This window comes from Leptonychotes weddellii, chromosome 4 (assembly GCF_054177405.1).
Source record: "Leptonychotes weddellii isolate Sample4059 chromosome 4, ASM5417740v2, whole genome shotgun sequence".
Lineage (NCBI taxonomy): Eukaryota > Metazoa > Chordata > Mammalia > Carnivora > Phocidae > Leptonychotes > Leptonychotes weddellii.
The window spans coordinates 102158980-102177308 of NC_138372.1; the positions used below are offsets into that span (position 1 = coordinate 102158980).

The 18329-nt window shown below is 42.3% G+C and overlaps 1 protein-coding gene across 2 annotated transcripts in view; it reads left to right on the forward strand.

Moving 5' to 3' along the window:
* The window catches only part of RGS20 (regulator of G protein signaling 20), a 46224-nt gene extending 31628 nt beyond the window's left edge, over positions 1-14596 (forward strand). For both annotated transcript variants that reach the window (XM_081815995.1, XM_081815996.1), the window contains exons 2-5: positions 163-311; positions 7406-7492; positions 10357-10591; positions 13594-14596. In XM_081815995.1, the coding sequence (XP_081672121.1) occupies positions 163-311; positions 7406-7492; positions 10357-10591; positions 13594-13782 (660 nt within the window). In that variant the 3' untranslated portion in view covers positions 13783-14596. The remainder of the gene's footprint in view (positions 1-162; positions 312-7405; positions 7493-10356; positions 10592-13593) is intronic.
* The last annotated feature ends 3733 nt before the right edge of the window (positions 14597-18329 follow it).

Below are 18329 nucleotides of genomic sequence, written 5' to 3' on the forward strand. Positions count from 1 at the left end.
CGTTGGCTCTAGAAAGGGATGATAAGCACCAAATTTTGCCAGAATTCTCAGAAATGACCTGGAGAGAGTCATAATTGCATCTGTTCAGCGCGCTGTCCAGACAACTGACTCTCTGGCCTTGTGTGGTGGTAACTGGCCCCCCTTTTGCTTGCACGGTTGCAGCCCATGCGATCTGAGCGGACGGAGATGCGGAAACGGCAGATGCCTGCAGCCCAGGAGACCACGGACTCCACGCCAGGCCAGCCCGGGGCGGGGGACCGCGGGTCCAACACCTGCTGCTTCTGCTGGTGCTGCTGCTGCAGCTGTTCCTGGTAAGGTCGGGCCTTTTCCGTCATGCCCTCCTGACGGGCACATGGGTGTCCCTGAGTAGTGCCAGCTTATGATTAACTCTCTAGGCAATTTTGGTGTTATTTTTTTAATATTTATTTGAGAGAGGGAGCGAGCACGAGTGGGAGGGGCAGAGGGAGAGGGAGAGAGAATCTCAAGCAGACTCCATACTAAGTGTGGAGTCCAATGTGGGGCTCAGACTCACGACCCTGAGATCATGACCTGAGCCGAAAGCACGAGTTGGACGCTTAACTGACTGAGCCACCCAGGTGCTCCCATACATGTTTTGAAACAACTACTATATGCCTGACACTGATTTGGGATCTGTGAAGGACAACAACAAACACACACATACACACACACACACACACACAAAGGGGCTCTGTATTCCAGCTCAAGGGATTTCTATTCAAATCCCTGAAATCAGGTTAGTGTGTTAAACAACTAAAGAATAGTCTAAGGCCGCTGGTGATCAAATATTAATATTTGGGCAGAAACAATAACTAGATGGTTAGAAAGGAGTGAACTCAAGGCAATCTACTTGGTAATAAAGGCTTTGTAGAGGAGTTAGAATTTAAGGTGGGTCTTAAAGGTTAAGGTTAAGTAGAGGGTGCCTGGATTTTATCTTCTGCTTTTCTTTCATGAATGTCATGTTTTCATAAAGAGAAATGTCAAAATATATGCTTAACAAAAGAATATAAAAATGTAGGCTAACTTACTGGTACAGTAAGATACACAATCTTTGCTTCAAAAGAGAGATACACAACTTGAATGGAAAATATCCTTGACCATTTGAGTCACTGTCAAAGGTCTGGAGAAATTGTATAGAGTTTACACCTAGAAATCATAGGAACGTTAGGTGGCATTTCTGAAATCTTGGCTACAAGAAGTGCTTATGCCCACTAAATGTGTGCCTAACTGTAGGCAACTAAATTATTGTATGTTTATGTAGTCTTGACCACAAGTTGGACCAAGCCCTCACTCCCCAGAAGAGAACATGACCAAGTGATAGCACAGCTATCAAAAACAGTGACAGGACTGTTAGAATTGGGGTGAAGCAGGTGGAGGCTGATATTAAATGTCCAGGAAAATTTGGTCTCTTGCTTGATTTGAGCTAGTGTTAACTTCCAAGAAGTTCCCATCCGGTGGATGGGACCCAGCAATACCACACTCTGAGGCCTGCTGGAGTCATGATGGTGGGTGCTTGGCCTGTTCAAAGCAAAACCCCAGACGGAAAGTGGGAATATGAGGGACGTGGGAGCCAAGCAGTCTGGCGCTCCCGCAAGGCTTCAGCCCCAAGTAGGCATCTAAAGGACTCGGCAGGAAACCGGAGGAGAGGCCCATGTTTGCACACCGTACACACGTGGGTGTCCAGGACCCTCCCTAGACCGGGAGGATACTCACCAGCGGTGACGGGGTTTCATTTCAGCCCCTCTTCCAGTCTTTCACTCCACTAATCAGTTTCAGTGAGGTAATTAGAGATGATTGTGTGAGAGTTGGGCAGAGATATCCTGGTGCGGGGAGACTCCTGTTGACCCCGTCACCCTCCCTTCTCTGTTGCCTCAGAGGGACACAGGAGGCCGAGATGGTGGCCTGAACAATGTACAGCACTGATGGCATGAGTGAGCATAGCAGATGGTGGCCTGCCGTTTCCAGAGCAGGCTCCTTCTATTGGCACCAGCTAGGGTGAATAAATTACGGAGCTGTGCTTAGACATCATCATCATCATAGCCAACACTCCTGCAGCACATATTGTGTGTGTACTTAACAGACAATAGAGCAATGAGAAACAGTGTTGAATTGTTACATTGTACACTGAAACTCATACAACACTGTATGTTCATTATGCTTCAATTAAAAGAATACAATAGAGAAATGTCTTCAAAGAACTGGAGAAAAGTAATGGAAACTTAGTCAAACTATAATTCAAGAGTGGGGGGTAAAACAAGACATTTTCAGACATACAAAGGCCAAGAGAGCTAACGGTCTTCAGACCTACCCTAAAAGAACAAGAAAGGGTGTACTTCAGGAAGAAAAAGTGAACCCAGAGGACACGTCATGGGAAACAAGTAACAATCATGGACACAAACTGATCAAATATAAAACATATTTAATTTTAAAAAGAATCCAACATTGTAACCAAATGAGGTAACTTCAGACTTCCTTAGGGAAAAAAATTACATTTTCTTTCCAAATTAATGGTATTCTTGATTAGTCAGAAGTATAACAGACAGTTTCCACATCGATGGAAGACAGTAAAAGAAATATAGAGAACTAAAAAAAAGAAAGAAAGAAATATAGAGAACTATCAATATAGGACAAAAGTGATTTTAACAAAAGAGAGAATGAACTATTTTATAAATACCAAGATACTTGGTATTAGGGTGACCAGCTCATCCCAGCTGCCTGGGACTGTCTTGGTTTTAGCACTGAAAAGTCCTATGCCCCAGAAAGCCCATGAGTTCCGGGCAAACCAGGAAAATTGGTCACCCTACCTGGTATCCAAATCCACAAAAATACTTCTATTCCTATATTGCAGCTCATGCAAAACCCAATCTCTCCCTACAAAAAAAAAACCCAAAAAACAAAAAAAAAACAAGATAATTCCAGATGGTTTAAAGCCCTAAATGTGGGTAAGCCAAGAATAAAATACAGGATATATCTTTCTGATCTTGGTATTGGGAAGAACTACTTTTTAAAAAGATTCATAAATCTGACTGAATTAAAATATAAAAATGTGTCTAACGAGAAATAGAAACATATTCTACATAAAGACTTATACATGAATATTTATAGCAGTGTGATTAATACTAGCCAAAAAGTAGAAGCAACCCAAATGTCTATCAACTAATGAATGGAAAAACAAAATGTGGTATATCCATACAGTGGAATATGATTTGACCATAAAAGGTGTGAAGTATTGAAACTGCTAAAACATAGATGAACTTTGAAAAGATGATGCTAAGTGAAAGGAGACAGACACCAAAGAACATATACTGTATGATTCCATTTATGTGAAATGTCTAGAACAGATAAATTCACAGAGACAGAAAGTAGATTAGCAGTTCCCTAGGCCTAGGGGAAATGGGTGCTGATGTGTACAGTTTCATTTTGCAGTGATAAACTGTTCTAAAATCATGGTGATGGTTGCACAATTGTATGAATAAACTAAAACCGTTGACTTGTACCATTTAATTTGTGAGTTTATGGCGTGCAAATTATATCTGAATAAAACTTTTTAAAATGTGTTTAACAAAAGATCAGAAATAAAATGAACAGATAGAACATACTGGGAGAAGATAGTTACAAGGCATGTAGCAAACAACATAAACCTAGAACATATAAAAAAAGAACTTATAAGAATATAATAACCAAAAGAAAAATAAACAAATGAAATGAAACAAAACATAATCCACTTGTGCTCCTACCAACAAGGATCGGATATGTGAAAGCTAAATATATAGCCTTCTAAATATAATACTCTACCCTAAAAAAACCTCTTGCACATAGGCAAAAAGAGACCTGTATGAGAGGATTCACTGAAGCATTAATCTGATTGAGAAAAATTGAAATATCTCTAAAGTTCATGAACAGAGAATGGATAAATATATTGCAGTGTAGTTATACAATGCAATACCACACAGCATTTAAATGCATGTGCTGGAGGGAAAAAAAAATTGTGGGGCACTTGGGTGGCTCAGTTGGTGAAGCATCTAACTGTTGATTTGGGTTCCGGTCATGGTCTCAGGATTGTGGGATCGAGCCCCAAGTCGGGCTCCATGCTCAGCGTGGAGTCTGCTTGGAATTCTCTCTCCCCTCTCCCCCTCCCCGCCCCTCTGTCTCAAATAAATAAACAAAATCTTAAAAAAAAAAAAAAAAGGTACACAGGGCACCTGGGTGGTTCAGTCGGTTAAGCGTCTGCTTTCAGCTCAGGTCATCATCCCAAGGGTCCTGGGATCGAGTCTCGCTTGGGCTCCTTGCTCCGCAGTGAGCCTGCTTCTCCCTCTGCCTCTCTTTTTCTCTCTTTGTCTGTCTCTCATGAATAAATAAATAAAATCTTTAAAAAAAAAAAAGGTACACAGCAAACTTTAACTGTTTCAATGTTTAACTTCTTTGATTTTTTTTTCTCAGTATGCTTTTGAGACTTATCTGTGTCAATAATACATAGTAGAGGCAATTTTTAAGAAAAGAAAAAGGAAATATGTTTTCTAAGCCCTTGTATTATCTTTCTCAAAATTCTGCTTCATGGTCTTCTGGCATTTTGTTTTATCAAAGAAGTCATGCTGATGCTGAATTTCTTAAAAATAAACTTTTTTTCCTTTGTAAAAGATTGAAGAATTTTTTCCTCTTTGTAGCTCAAAAATTTACCAAAATATGTCTAACCATGGGGCTCCTTTTACTGACTAGCTCTTAAACATGGTGAGCAACTATTTTAGCTTCCAGCAACCTTTTCTTGTTCTACTATAACAATAACAATATACTCAGGTTAAAAAATTGACACAAAATATATTTTTCACTTTTTTAAGAACACATTACCTCATTGAGAAATACTCTTACTTTTAAAAAATAAGACATGGAAAAATGTCAAAGCTTAAATAAAGATTGTATTATTTAATTCACAATGTAATTTCCAGTTCTCTTAGAATCTTGTGTCAAATTCATCCTTTCTTTTTCTCTTTGATTTTTCTTACCCATTGTGTACTGATGTTTTCTGCTTACAAAAGAAGCCTAAGAAGTCAGGCAGTATTAATGCTCCTGCAGCGAGAACACCCTCCAGATGCCTCTTAAGTTATTTTTGTTTCAAGAAACCATTATTTACTGAAACTGGCATCATGAAAGCAACAAGTCAGAAGAGTTCCTGCATTTCTAATGACTTTGCATTAACGAAAAACAGAGCTGCACACACGCACAATTACTGAAAATCCATAAAGCAAACGTGCTATAAAACTAGGCTGAATTACTCTTCTAAAATGGTGGAAAGAGTGGAAAGGAAAGCTATAATAAAAGAAATAGAAGAGTACAGGAGCAATAGATAAAGCAAACTCAAATAACCAATATAAAAAATCCATTTTGAAATCAGTGGGGAACTAAAAGCATTCCTCCTGAAAGCAAGAACAAGGCAAGGATGTCTATGCTTTCCCCTCCTGTGTAACATTGTATTTTAGCTATCAGTTGATGCAGTTGGACAAGAGAAAACAATGTGAGGCCTAAGAATCAGAAGAGAAGTGTTAAGACTCTCCCTATCTGCAGAAGATATGAGAGTATACCTGGAAATCCCAAGAGAATGGTTGCTAAACTAATGCAAACAAAATAATTCAGTAGGAAGAAAGATACAGAATTAGTGTAAAAAAAGAAGAGCCTTCAGAATATAAAGAACTCTTACAATTCAAAAATAAAAAGACAAACCAATTTATAAGTAGGCCAAAGAGGGACGCCTGGATGGCTTAGTCAGTGGAGGATCCAACTCTTGATTTTGGCTCAGGTCATGATCTCAGGGTTGTGAGATCGAGCCCCAAGTTGGGCTCTGCGCTCAGCAGGGAGTCTGCTTAAGATCCTCTTTTCCTCTCCCTCTGTCCCCCGCCCCCACTCTCTCTCTCTAAAATAAATAGATATATCTTTAAAAAAACACACACACATTTAGGGGCACCTGGGTGGCTCAGTCGTTAAGCGTCTGCCTTTGGCACAGGTCATGATCCCAGGGTCCTGGGGTAGAGTCCCGCATTGGGCTCCCTGCTCAGTGGAGAACCTGCTTCTCCCTCTCCTCCCTGCCTGTGTTCTCTCTTGCTATCTCTGTCTCTCTCTTTCTCTCAAATAAAATCTTTTTAAAAAATTTTAAAAAGATATTTAAATAAAAATAAAATAAGTCAAATTAAAAAGTAAAAGTAGGGGGGCACCTGGGTGGCTCTGTCGGTTAAGCATCTGCTTTCGGCTCAGGTCATGGTCCCACGGAGCCTGCTTCTCCTTCACTCTGCCTACCGCTCCCACTGCTTGTGCTTGTGCTCGCTCTCTCTGTCAAATAAATAAAATCATTAAATAAAAAATAAAGTAGGCAAAATATCTGAGTAGACAGGTCTCCAAAGAAGACATACAAAGAGCTAATAAATACATGAAAAAATACTCCATCTCATCAGCCATTAGCAAAATGCAAGTCAAAACCACAATGAGGTAGTACTTCCTACCCCCCGAGATGGTGAGAATAAAAAAGACAGACACTAACAAGTGTTGGCAAGGATGTGGAGAAACGTGAGTCCCTCCAGCATCGCTGGTAGGAGTATAAAACGGTGTGGCTGCTTTGGAAAACAGTTTGCGACTTCCTCAAAATGTTAAAAATAGAGTTACCATAGGAAGGCATTTCCACTCCTAAGTGTCTACCCAAGAGAAATAAAAACAAACATCCACAGACAAAACCTGTACATGAACATGCACTGCAGAATTGTAATAGCCAAAAAGTGCAAATAACTTAGGACACCTGGGTGGCTCAGATGGTTAAGCGTCTGCCTTCAGCTCAGGTCATGATCCCAGGGTGCTGGGATCGAGCCCTGCGTCGGGCTCCCTGCTCAGGGGGGAGCCTGCTTCTCCCTCTGCCTGCCACACCCCCTGCTTGTGCTCTCTCGCTCTCTCTGTCAAATAAATAAAATCTTAAAAAAAAAAACAACTATTAATCTAAATGTAAACTCTCCCTTAACTAGTGTAGACCACAATATTATAATTTGTTTTGCTAATATTTTAGCATCATACTTTTAGTTTTCTTTTTAAGATACTTTTATTTATTTGAGAGTGACTGAGCACGAGTTGGGGGCAGAGGCAGAGAGAGAGGGAGAAGCAGGCTCCCCGCTGAGTAGGCAGCCCAGTGGGGCTCCATCCCAGGACCCCGAGATCATGACCTGAGCTCAAGGCAGATGCTTAACCAACTGAGCCACCCAGGCGCCCCTAATTTTGGTTTTCTTAAGAAAACCAGTCAGGGTCAATGTTTTTCAAGAAAAGAAAGAAATTCTACTTGGTAATTTGGAGTTCCCTTTAAAATATTCCTTGATGCAGAATGATCTCAACTGACACGTAAATGTTTTGTTTCATGCAGTCTTACTGTTAGAAACCAAAAAGAACAGAGACCCAGGAGGCCCTCCCATGAACTCAGACGAGAAGAGCTTCCAACCTGTGAAGAAAGGTAAATCTCGTTGTTTAGCTCACTAAATTGACAGAAATGCCAGCCTTATTGTTTTGATTTTTCATCATTGTAACAGTTTCTCTAACTGCAGTTTAATAATATCAAATCATAATGTGGCACCCCCTTTCCACTCTGTAGAGTTCACTGTGTGACAGGGAGAAAAATTAGTTTCATTATTAATTTCATCCCTGCTAATCACAAACATAAATTGATGCTTCCTGACAAAATATGGTGTTATCCTATTTTCGTATGATAGACTTTTTAAAATAAAAGACCATAATAAAACATACATGTTTGGTTTTCAGAAAGTTTTAAAAGTCCATTTTTTTTCTTAACTATATACTCTAGCTAATGTAGTATTGTCTTAATTTAAGTATTTTTGGAAAAAAAAGTTGGGAAGAAAACACATAAATTACTTTCCATAATGTCAGATTTTAAAATTAATCTCTTTTTGTTCCTGTATTATCAGCTGGCTTACTTTCGCTTACCTATTCTAATATCTTTTCTTGGTATTATATCTATATAATTACAGATACTGGACAAATATCCTAAAAACATTGTTCAAATAGGCCTTGTATTAAACTGCTAATTTTTGAGGGGAAAAAAACAAGTAGCCGAAAAGGTTACTTAAGTGTTTCTTTTTCATTCTTTATCTTATCGATCCTTACCCAGATTTTTCAAAGTCTGGGAAGCATATTAAAATCTTCCACAATTTGGGATGCCTGGCATGCTCGATTGGAGGAGCATGAGACTCTTGATCCTCAGGGTCATGAGTTCAAGCCCCATGTTGGATGTAGAGATTTCTAAAAAAAATAAAAACTTTTAAAAAATCTTCCACAATTTATGAGCTTGTTTAAAATAGCTTTTATCAAGGGGCATCTAGGTGGCTCAGTGGGTTAAGCATCTGCCTTAGGCTCAGGTCATGGTGGGGAGTCTGCTTCTCCCTCTGCTCCTCCCCTAACTCGTGGCTCACTCTTTCTTTCTCTCTCAAATAAATAAATAAATCTCAAATAAAATTAAAAATTAAAAAAAAATTTTTTTAAATAGCTTTTATCTTGAGGCACCTGGCTGGCTCAATTGGAAGAGCATGCAACTCTTGATCTCAAGGTTGTGAGTTCAAGCCCTATGTTGGGTGTAGAGATTACTAAAAAAAATAAATAAAATTTTTTAAAAATGGCTTTTATCTTATATATTCCGGTATATTGTATTCTGTACTAAAGCTTTGAGGCTCTAGTATCTGAAACGAGAACGCCTCATTGAGGCCTGACACTAACCATCCTGCCAGTGGGACCTTGGGCACCCCGGGATCATGACCTGAGCCCACGGCAGACGCTTAACCAACTGAGCCACTCAGGCGCCCCCCAGATTCCCCTTTGTATAAGATTATCAGTCCTAGGGGCGCCTGGGTGGCTCAGTCGTTAAGCTTCTGCCTTCTGCTCAGGTCATGATCTCAGGGTCCTGGGATCAAGCCCCGCATTGGGCTCCCTGCTCAGCGGGGAGTCTGTTTGTCCCTCTCCCACTCGCCCTGCTTGTGTTCCCTCTCTCACTATCTCTCTGTGTCAAAAAATAAATAAAATCTTAAAAAAAAAAAAGAATATCAGTCCTGCTGGATCAGGGCTCATCTTAATCACCTCATCTTAACTTAGTTAAATCTACAAAGACTCTATTTCCAAATCTAGTCACATTCTGAGGTACTAGAGTTAGGACATCAGCATATCTTTTTGGGGGACATTATTCAACTCACAGCACCCTCCTACAAAATAAACACTAGATCCAATGGATTTTACAGTTTGGTTCCACAAAGCAATTCTGGAATTAATCATTCCAAGGTTATATAGGTCGTGTATAACTACCGAAACGTCTAAGAAATCAGTTCAGTAGGGATACCAAAACCAGATGAAGACAGTACAAGAATGGAAAGTTGGAGATAAATCCTGCGTGCTCAGGAACTCTGGCCACATACAGCCACGTGGGTGAATCTTAGACAGTGTTGGGTGATGAAAGCAAGTGGCAGAAGACAACATGGAGTCAGCCATTTTAAAAGTGAAGAAAAAAAAAACACTGAAGGATAGATATTCTTCAGGGATATCTACCTACATAAAAACAATGAAAAGAAAGGTAGGGGGAAGGAAATCATTTAATAGCGATCATTGTTGAACAGACGAAGCTTTCTGACCTCAATATAATTACAATATAAGTAAAAATAAACTAAACCAGGGTGAGTCCAAAGTCAAGCCTAGCAGTCCCTCAGGGTGGGGGAGTCACGAGAGCAGGGTGTGGCCATGGGACCACGGTAGGTGCGGCTGGTGGTGACCAGCTGGTTCTCACGGTGAGTGCTGAACTATAGGGTGTGTTTATTATCACCCTTTATAGCTTGCAGTTATATAACATAATCTTTCCCCTTTCTCTCTAAAATTCTCTTTCAAGTTTTAAAAAACCACGAAAGAGACAGCCGCGTGGCTGCTCTGGAAGGTGGTGTGCTGAGGTCTGATGTACTTCTGTCACAAGTGACTGGGAAGTCTTGGTCAGATGCTTCTAGGATTTTTCTTCACTGTTACAGTTGTAAAGCTTTGCCAGGACTCATTGAGATGTGAACAAGTACGCTCTTGGCAGTTCTTCTAGAGATCGGCCTGCAAGCATTTGGCCAGCAGCCATGCACTCCAGCTAAACAACCTGAAGGGATCCCACTTGTGTGTTTTTGCCAAAGGCCGATGGAAACGGGCACAGCCCTCTCCCTTCCTAAAAGGGCCGAGGTGCACATTTTCATCCTCAGAAGGGAAAAGGGTTTGTTTCTAGTGAGGAAATGCAAAGTAACTACCGATAACCTAGCTCCCTCTCGCCCCTTCCTTTCCGTCTCCACTCAGCCCAAGTCCCACTCTGGAGGAGGTCAACGCCTGGGCTCAGTCCTTCGACAAGGTAATGCTTACTCCAGCGGGAAGGAATGCTTTCCGGGAATTCCTCCGGACAGAATTCAGTGAAGAAAATATGCTTTTCTGGATGGCATGTGAGGAACTGAAAAAAGAAGCTAATAAAACCATCATTGAAGAGAAAGCAAGGATAATCTATGAAGACTACATTTCTATTCTTTCTCCTAAAGAGGTACGTACCCCGCAAGGGGCTTCCTCCCGGGAGGCCATTGGTAAAGTGAACCCCGTCAGTGTTGGGTCACCCAGGCACAGTGACAGCTATTCCAAAACAGAGATGACCACTCCGCCCGCACTCGTAGTATCCAGATGCCAGGGATCGTGGTCCCACAAGCGGGCTCTCAGTGGCCCCTGAAATCTGTGAAAGCTTTTGTGCCTCTTTCTGGAGAAAGTATTCCTGACTTTCACCAGATTCTCCAGAAGGGGGAGTCTATGCATTTTATTGTAAACACTGTTTAAAAACATTATACCCTGTAAGCATTTCTTTAAACAAAATTATCCTTTTATTCTGAGCACCAATATTTTTTACAGGTATTTTTATTTGAATAGAAATAGCCTCGCTAATATGACACAGAGGTTTTACCTGGGTTGTCCTTCCCTTAGAGCAGAGAGACTGTCAGGGGACATCAGTCAAGCTTCCATCCCCCAGTTTTTGTTCCTTCAAATCTAAAATCTATGGGGTCAGGGTGATCTCAAAACCAAGCTCCTTTTTTCTTACATTTTTTTGAGATTTATTTATGTGAGAGCAATGGTGCGAGTGAGTGGGGGGAGGGGCAGAGGGAGAGAGAGAGAATCTCCAGCAGACTCCCTGCTAAGCATGGAGCCCAACACAGGGCTCGATCTCACGACCCTGAGATCATGACCTGAACCAAAACCAAGAGTCAGAAGCTCAACTGACTGCGCCATCCAGGCAACCCTAGCTCCTTCTTTCTTTAAATTCCAAGTAGAATTCCAAATTCTTTACATTCTTGAGTGGAATAGTAAGGTAGACCAGGGTTATTCATGGAAGCAGATCATAAAGACCTCCTAAGTTTAAACTTTGGACTTACCCTGAGTGCATGGCCAAGTCAGTGCCAGGTCTGAAGTTGGAGTGTCAGAATGGGGTTTGTACTTTAGAAAGAGCCCTCTGACCAACCAGTGGGGTGATTTTGAGGGGCACTCAGGAGGCAGGAGACCAGTTAGGAGGCCAGTGAACCAATCCAGCAGGAAATGGTGAGTGACCTCCCCAATGGGCTTGGCAGAGAAGAGGGACGAGGTGGAGAGACCTGAGAGGGGTTAAAGAGGCAGGGTCCCCGAGACTTTGTGACTGACTACAGAGCCAGAGGGAAAAGGAAGGATGAGAAGGACTTGAAATTGGATGGAAATAAATAGTTCTCTTCCTTCACAAGCTACACAAGAAAGAGATCTGGAGATGCAATCTGTGTTGAATGTAGAGTTAGCCTTTGAACAGCACGGGGTTGCGGGCACTGACCCTACACAGTCGATAGTCTACTAATAACTTTGACTCCCCGAAAACTTAACTACTAAGAGCTTACTGTTGAGGCGCCTGGGTGGCTCAGTCGTTAAGCGTCTGCCTTCGGCTCAGGTCATGATCCCAGGGTGCTGGGATTGAGCCCTGCATCAGGCTCCCTGCTCAGCGGGAAGCCTGCTTCTCCCTCTCCCACTCCCCCTGCTTGTGTTCCCTCTCTCACTGTGTCTCTGTCAAAAAATAAATAAAATCTTAAAAAAAAAAAAAAAGAGCTTACTCTTGACCAGAAGCCTTACTGACAACATCAACCGTCAATTAACACGTGCTTTGTATATGTATTCTGTACTGTATTCTTACAATAAAGTTACAGAAAAGAATGTTTACTCAGAAATCGTAAGAGAAAAATGCACTTACGGTATTTATAAAAAAAAAAAAAATCCACTATAAATGGACCCATGCAATACAAACGCATGTTGTTCAAGGTCAACTGTATTGAATTACCCGTGTGTGGGCACAAGGGGCTTTCCAGGAGGAAAGTGGGTGTATGCATCTGGAAAGAGATCACTGAAGTCAATATTTACTGATCTAGCTAGTCCTATTTTCAGGTTTATACGAAAGAAGAGTGTGTGCGTTGTAGAGCATCGACACTGTCATGGCCTCCTGGGGCCGAGCTGGGCCGGCTAAGGTTCTTCGCACATAAGAGAAGATGTCTATGTGTGCATCTCTGCAGCCTGTAGTCTTGTTTATCTGGCATCCTACGGGGAGAGTCTGAGCCCAGGAGCTTGCTCTGGTCTGAGACAGCCTTTTCTAGGATGAGCAAAACATCAGAGAAAAAAAAACCAACTTCTTCTTAAGGAACTTAATGAACTCCAAGGACTTTAAATTAATTCTCATTAAATCCCCACCAGCTACCATCTCCATTATCCCCTTTATGGAGGAGTTCATTAGGGTGCAGCTTACTTTTTGCCCCAAGCCCCACAACTAAGCAGTGACATAGCTGGGACTTAAACACGGGCCCTGACATTCTGCATGGAGCACTGGGTGTTATGCACAAACAATGAATCATGGAACACTACATCTAAAACTAATGATGTAATGTATGGGGATTAACATAAGAATAAAAAAAAAAAAGAAAGAAAGAAAAACACGGGCCCTGTGCTCTTAACTCTTCCACGGCGCCACAGTTAGCGTCCACTCACCAGCCAACCTGACGCTCATTCCCAGAAATCTGCGACTGTGTTCTAGCTGGCTACAGCCTGGGACCTCCGGGGTTTAGCCCTAATGCTATTAGGAAATTAGCAAGGGGTAAGTCTGTGCATGCTACTTTTTTCTTCAAAGGACACAGTACAATCACTTTAAAGAGGGAAAACAATGTTGTGGTTTTCTAAAGCAGTGTGATCCCCACCAGCGCTACCCAGAACTTGTGACAAATACACATTTTCAGGCCCCTCCCCAGACCCACTGAGTAGGAAACTCTGCAGGTGGGGGCCAGCAATCTGTTCAACAGGCATTCCAGGGCCTTCTGACACTGCTGAAATTTGAGAACCCCCTGCTCATTATGTGTTCAGTTTCTTTTTCAGCGATTTAGATTTTTGGATGACTTTGTTTGGTTTGGGATTTTTAAAAAACAGAACAAGCCATGGTGCGTTGAGGGTGGATTTCCAAAGAGAAGTATGTCTAATACCACTCTTATGTGTGTCTACTGACAGGTCAGCTTGGACTCCCGAGTAAGAGAAGTCATCAACAGGAACATGGTGGAGCCATCCCAACACATATTTGATGATGCACAACTCCAGATCTATACCTTAATGCACAGAGACTCCTATCCCCGGTTCATGAACTCTGCCCTCTACAAAGATCTGCTTCAGTCCTTAGCTGAGAAATCGGTTGAAGCATAGGATGTTATCAAATATATTTATTATTAATAAAATAATAAAAGAACTGATGGACTACATCTAGTACAGGGAACTTAGAGGTAGTAGTACCTTCTGCTAGAGTAATACTTGGGCTGTTTTAGTAAACAGATGCTTGCTTTTACAGAAGACTATATATTCACAATGTAAACAGTGGCCACCTGTAGTGATACTTTTGAAAAAAAAAAACAGGGTATGGCTGTCTTAGAAAAAGATAGGATATTTACATTTACGGTCACCGGAGCATGTTGTCAATGGCAAAGGACACTCTAGAAGACTCTACTGCCTGGGGTGTGCACGTCCTCTGGAGCCAACCAGACCGCCTTTGTTTTGCATGAGTGCAGTTATCTGATGACTCTCCTCCCAAGGAAAAGGCGTTCAAGTGTTTCTTAGCTACTCCTTCCTTCCGTCCAGCTGTTTTGAGTATTTTGCTTCTCAGTGCCACCACAGGACCCAAATTCCCATTTTATAAAGATGTGTCACCACTACTCATAAAAATGGAATTTCACTTTTATCTTAGAATCCGTGTATGTATGTGCACGTGTGTCTGTAACGGTTAATGAAAGTCCTGTGCTCTTAAGTGGATCGGTCGCACCTGTTTGGTAAGAGAAGTAGTGTTTAGAAAATTCTTTTGTTGAAAAGTTAGCATGATTTTATTATCAGAATCTGCCAACCTAAAGAATGAATTTTTAATTCACAACTTAGTCGCGTTCGTAACAGAACTTTCAAATGAGCATATTTCCATTTTTATTATTCAAAGAAATATGGGCATTTTCAGTCTAAAAAAATAAAGCACAAGAGTTTTATCTCCATTTTTATTCCACATGTTAAATATTGGGGACTATAAGATGAAGTAAGTAGGGAGATATGCAAGGTATCATTTTAGCTCCCAGACTAGGATTCTGATTTTAGATCCCACTATTTTTTTTTAAAGATTTTATTCATTCGTCAGAGAGAAAGAGAGAGAACACACGCACAGGCAGAGGGAGAAGCAGGCTCCCCGCGAGCAACGAGCCTGATGTGGGACTCAATCCCAGAACCCCAGGATCATGACCAGAGCCGAAGGCAGACGCCCAACCGACTAAGCCACCCAGGCGTCCCTAGATCCCACTATTTTTAATTGTAGGCAAACGGAATAACTTTAACAGCTTCCAGGTAAAACTAGTGGTTTGTATCCCTGAGTCATCCTGAAGAAACCCATCACTGCAGTGAATGGGAAAGACATCCAAAATCTGGAACGGTTTGAGTAGTAGGTTAGAAATTACATGCAAGGGGTCCACAGCAGGCTTCACCCTATTGGGGGGGGCCTCTTTCCTCCTGGTTACCCTCACCTGGCCTGACGATTACTTCATTACTCTCTTCAAGCCCCAGACTAAGCCCCTTGCCCTCATTCTCAGTGAAACATCTTACTTCCTACTTTATGGTGAAAATGGATCCCCACCAGCTTCATCTTCCCATGTAAACTACAAATATGTCTGGATGGGCATCTGTTCTCACCTCCATCAGTCCAGTCCCAGGGAATAATGTGCTCTTTCCTCCTTTTCAAGGCATCAACCCCTTACATGTGCTTTTAATGCCATAGTCTACAGCTCATTTTTTCACTAGACAGAGGACATAATTGTGATTGAGGTTATAAACTCTGCCCTCTGGTTTACATTTAAGTAAGGATGACAGGTGTCCATGGCCGCTACAGTATACTTAGCAAGTACTGTAACAGGGAGGAACTGAGCCAGAGAGGTCTTGAGGGGCTATGGATTTTGGCAGAGGGTGTGGCAGGGGGTGGGGGGGGGTGGGGGGTGGGGGTGTAGGGAAGGCATTTGTAATTGAAGCAACCCCAGATGAGTCTAGTTGCAGACATGCAGCGTATGAACTGTAAGACAAATAGAAGATGTCAAGACCTCAGTTGGACGGAGGGACCTGGGTGGCCGAGATTTTAGGCTGGAGTATTTGGGATTTAGAACTTGCCAGGCGAGTTCTAGCATGAAAAGAGCTGAAGGTAAATCCTGGCATCAATGGACCAAGAAACAAAGAGTTTCCAAAGAAAATTTAGAAGGATTTGCCTTCAAGGTTCGGGTAAGAAAGTGGGGATATGGCAGCAAATGAACGGGCTGGGGGCACATAGTGGTCAGTTAAACACTCTTACCTGGAACTCCGTTCCCTCTATACCCCCACACTCCTGTGTCCTCAACTTCACCTTGGGTTTTTCCCATACCATGTGCATCCTCGGATTCCCCAACTAAAAACAAGCCTGTGTCACATGAATTGCTGACTCCCCTTCCTCTCTCAGCAGACTCAGCACTCCTGCTGTCTCTATTTGCTCATCTCCGCAGGCACTCCTTGAACCTCGGCAGCGCACCCACCCCCCGTGGCGGGGTCTCCACGAGCCCAAGCCTGACACCACCACGTTCGGGGTTGAAGGCCCAGCTCCCTGACACTGACCCTGCCTCACCGGAAACACTACTTCCTTGTCTTCCATGCTGCTCTCGCTGTTCTCCGTGTCCTCCTCCTCTCCCTCCGCTCCCTTCCCAGCCAGTGGGGCACAACAGCTAAGGGTGTGGGCTCTGGAGCCAGACTGACTCCTGCTCACGGCCTGATGGTGGGTATGTAGTCTTCGTGGGCCTGTTTCCTCGTCTATACAAACGGGGATAATAATGGTACCTTATCCCTAGCATTGCTGTGCAGATTTGTCCCCCCAAAGGAGGCAGAAGTTCAGAGAGTACAGTGAAAGGGAGTAGCGGGCAGGACAGCCAAGGAGAGACTGCTGGCTTGCTGTGCAGATTCAAACTAACGCACATGGGGGCACCTGGCTGGCTCAGTCAGCAGGGTATGCTATTCATGGTCTCAGGGGTGTGCGTTTGAGCCACGTGTTGGGTGGAGAGATTATTTAAAAATGAAATCTTTAGGGGCGCCTGGGTGGCTCAGCCAGTTAAGTGTCTGCCTTTGGCTCAGGTCATGATCTCGGGGTCCTGGGATGGAGCCGACACGCTCATGGCTCCCAGATCAGGACCTGGGGTACACTTCCTGCCGCTTTTCATAATCAGCTGCCAGGTCGACATCTCCCCTTGCATATCCCATAGAGGAGTGGGATTCATCTAAATTCTGACTTGTCATCCCACTGCCCCCTTCCCTCCAAGCCCCACCCCTGCCTAAGTCCCCAATCACTCAGCCAGTCACCTAAGCTCTTCTCTAGGTGCTAACTTCTCCCTTCTTTCTCCTTGCGGACACAGTCACCGAGCCCTGCTGATCTTAACTCTGAAATATTTCTCATGTGTCTCTCCTTCTGATCCCCATTACCTCACACCTGCCAGTATCATTGCCAAGAGCCTCCTAACTGGTCTCCCTGCCCCCATCTCAGCATTTCAAATCCACCTTTCAAAATGCCACAAGGTGACCTTTCTCACCGCAAATCTGCTCGTCACCCTCCGTCCGCTCCTTAGAATCTTCAGTAATTCCTGACTGCCCAGAGTACAAATACCAAATTCTTGGTATGGGATACATAGTCAGGCTACTGGCTTCCTAGCCAACCCCACACAGGGTTTAGACTCTAGAATATATATAGACAAGTATATACTCATCCTTTCATAACTGCTCATACTGTTCATACTTTCTGCTACCCCTACCCCTCTCTACAATGCCACCCTTCACTCAGCGAACTCCTGTCATTCCTATAAGATTTACCTCACACATCACTGCCTCCAAGAAATCTTACCTGATCTCCTGATTCATACTTCCATTGCACTAGGTGCCATTCTCAGGTATTCCAGGATTTTCCAGTAGAATACTTATCATCTGAGTTTACAAATTATGTTGACATACCTGTCTTTCCCATTAGACTATAAGCTCCGGAGTCATTGAAAATATACCTCATCCCTCATTATATAAATATATAGATGTAATTATGGAACAAAAATTCCATTCAAAATTTGTTTCACAATATGTCACATCTCAGAAAGAGATCATTACAGCCCACGTGGCTATAGAGCTCACTACCACTACATATCAGTCCGGTGGGTAAATCACTAGTGACTTCTACGTATATGAAAGAATCCTGAAGCAGCCCCAAAAGGATCCTACAAATTCAATGCAATTCTAAGGTTTTTAAGAATTCTTAAGTAAACTTTGAAAAGCTTATTTTGTTGGGATGGACGGCGCTCCTTTTGGGAAAAAAAAAAAAATGGATATATAAACAAATATAAGTTCCAAACCATTTAAAAGCTTTTAAAAAAGAGAACATTATAAGAATATTGGAAGAAAACGTAGGCAATATTTTTATAACTTCAGATGGAAAAGGTCTTCCTAAGCAAAACATAAAACCCAGAAACTATAAAATACTAATAGACTGGATTATATGAAAAAAATTTAAATTCTGTGCCACAAAGACAACATAAGAAGAATTAAAACACAAATATCAGGCTATAAAACACACTAAAAACTACTATGCAGCATGCATTAGGAGTGCCTACAAACTAACAAGACAACTCTATAGACTAAAAAGGAAAGACAATAAAAACAATTAACAGAAGATCAACTGG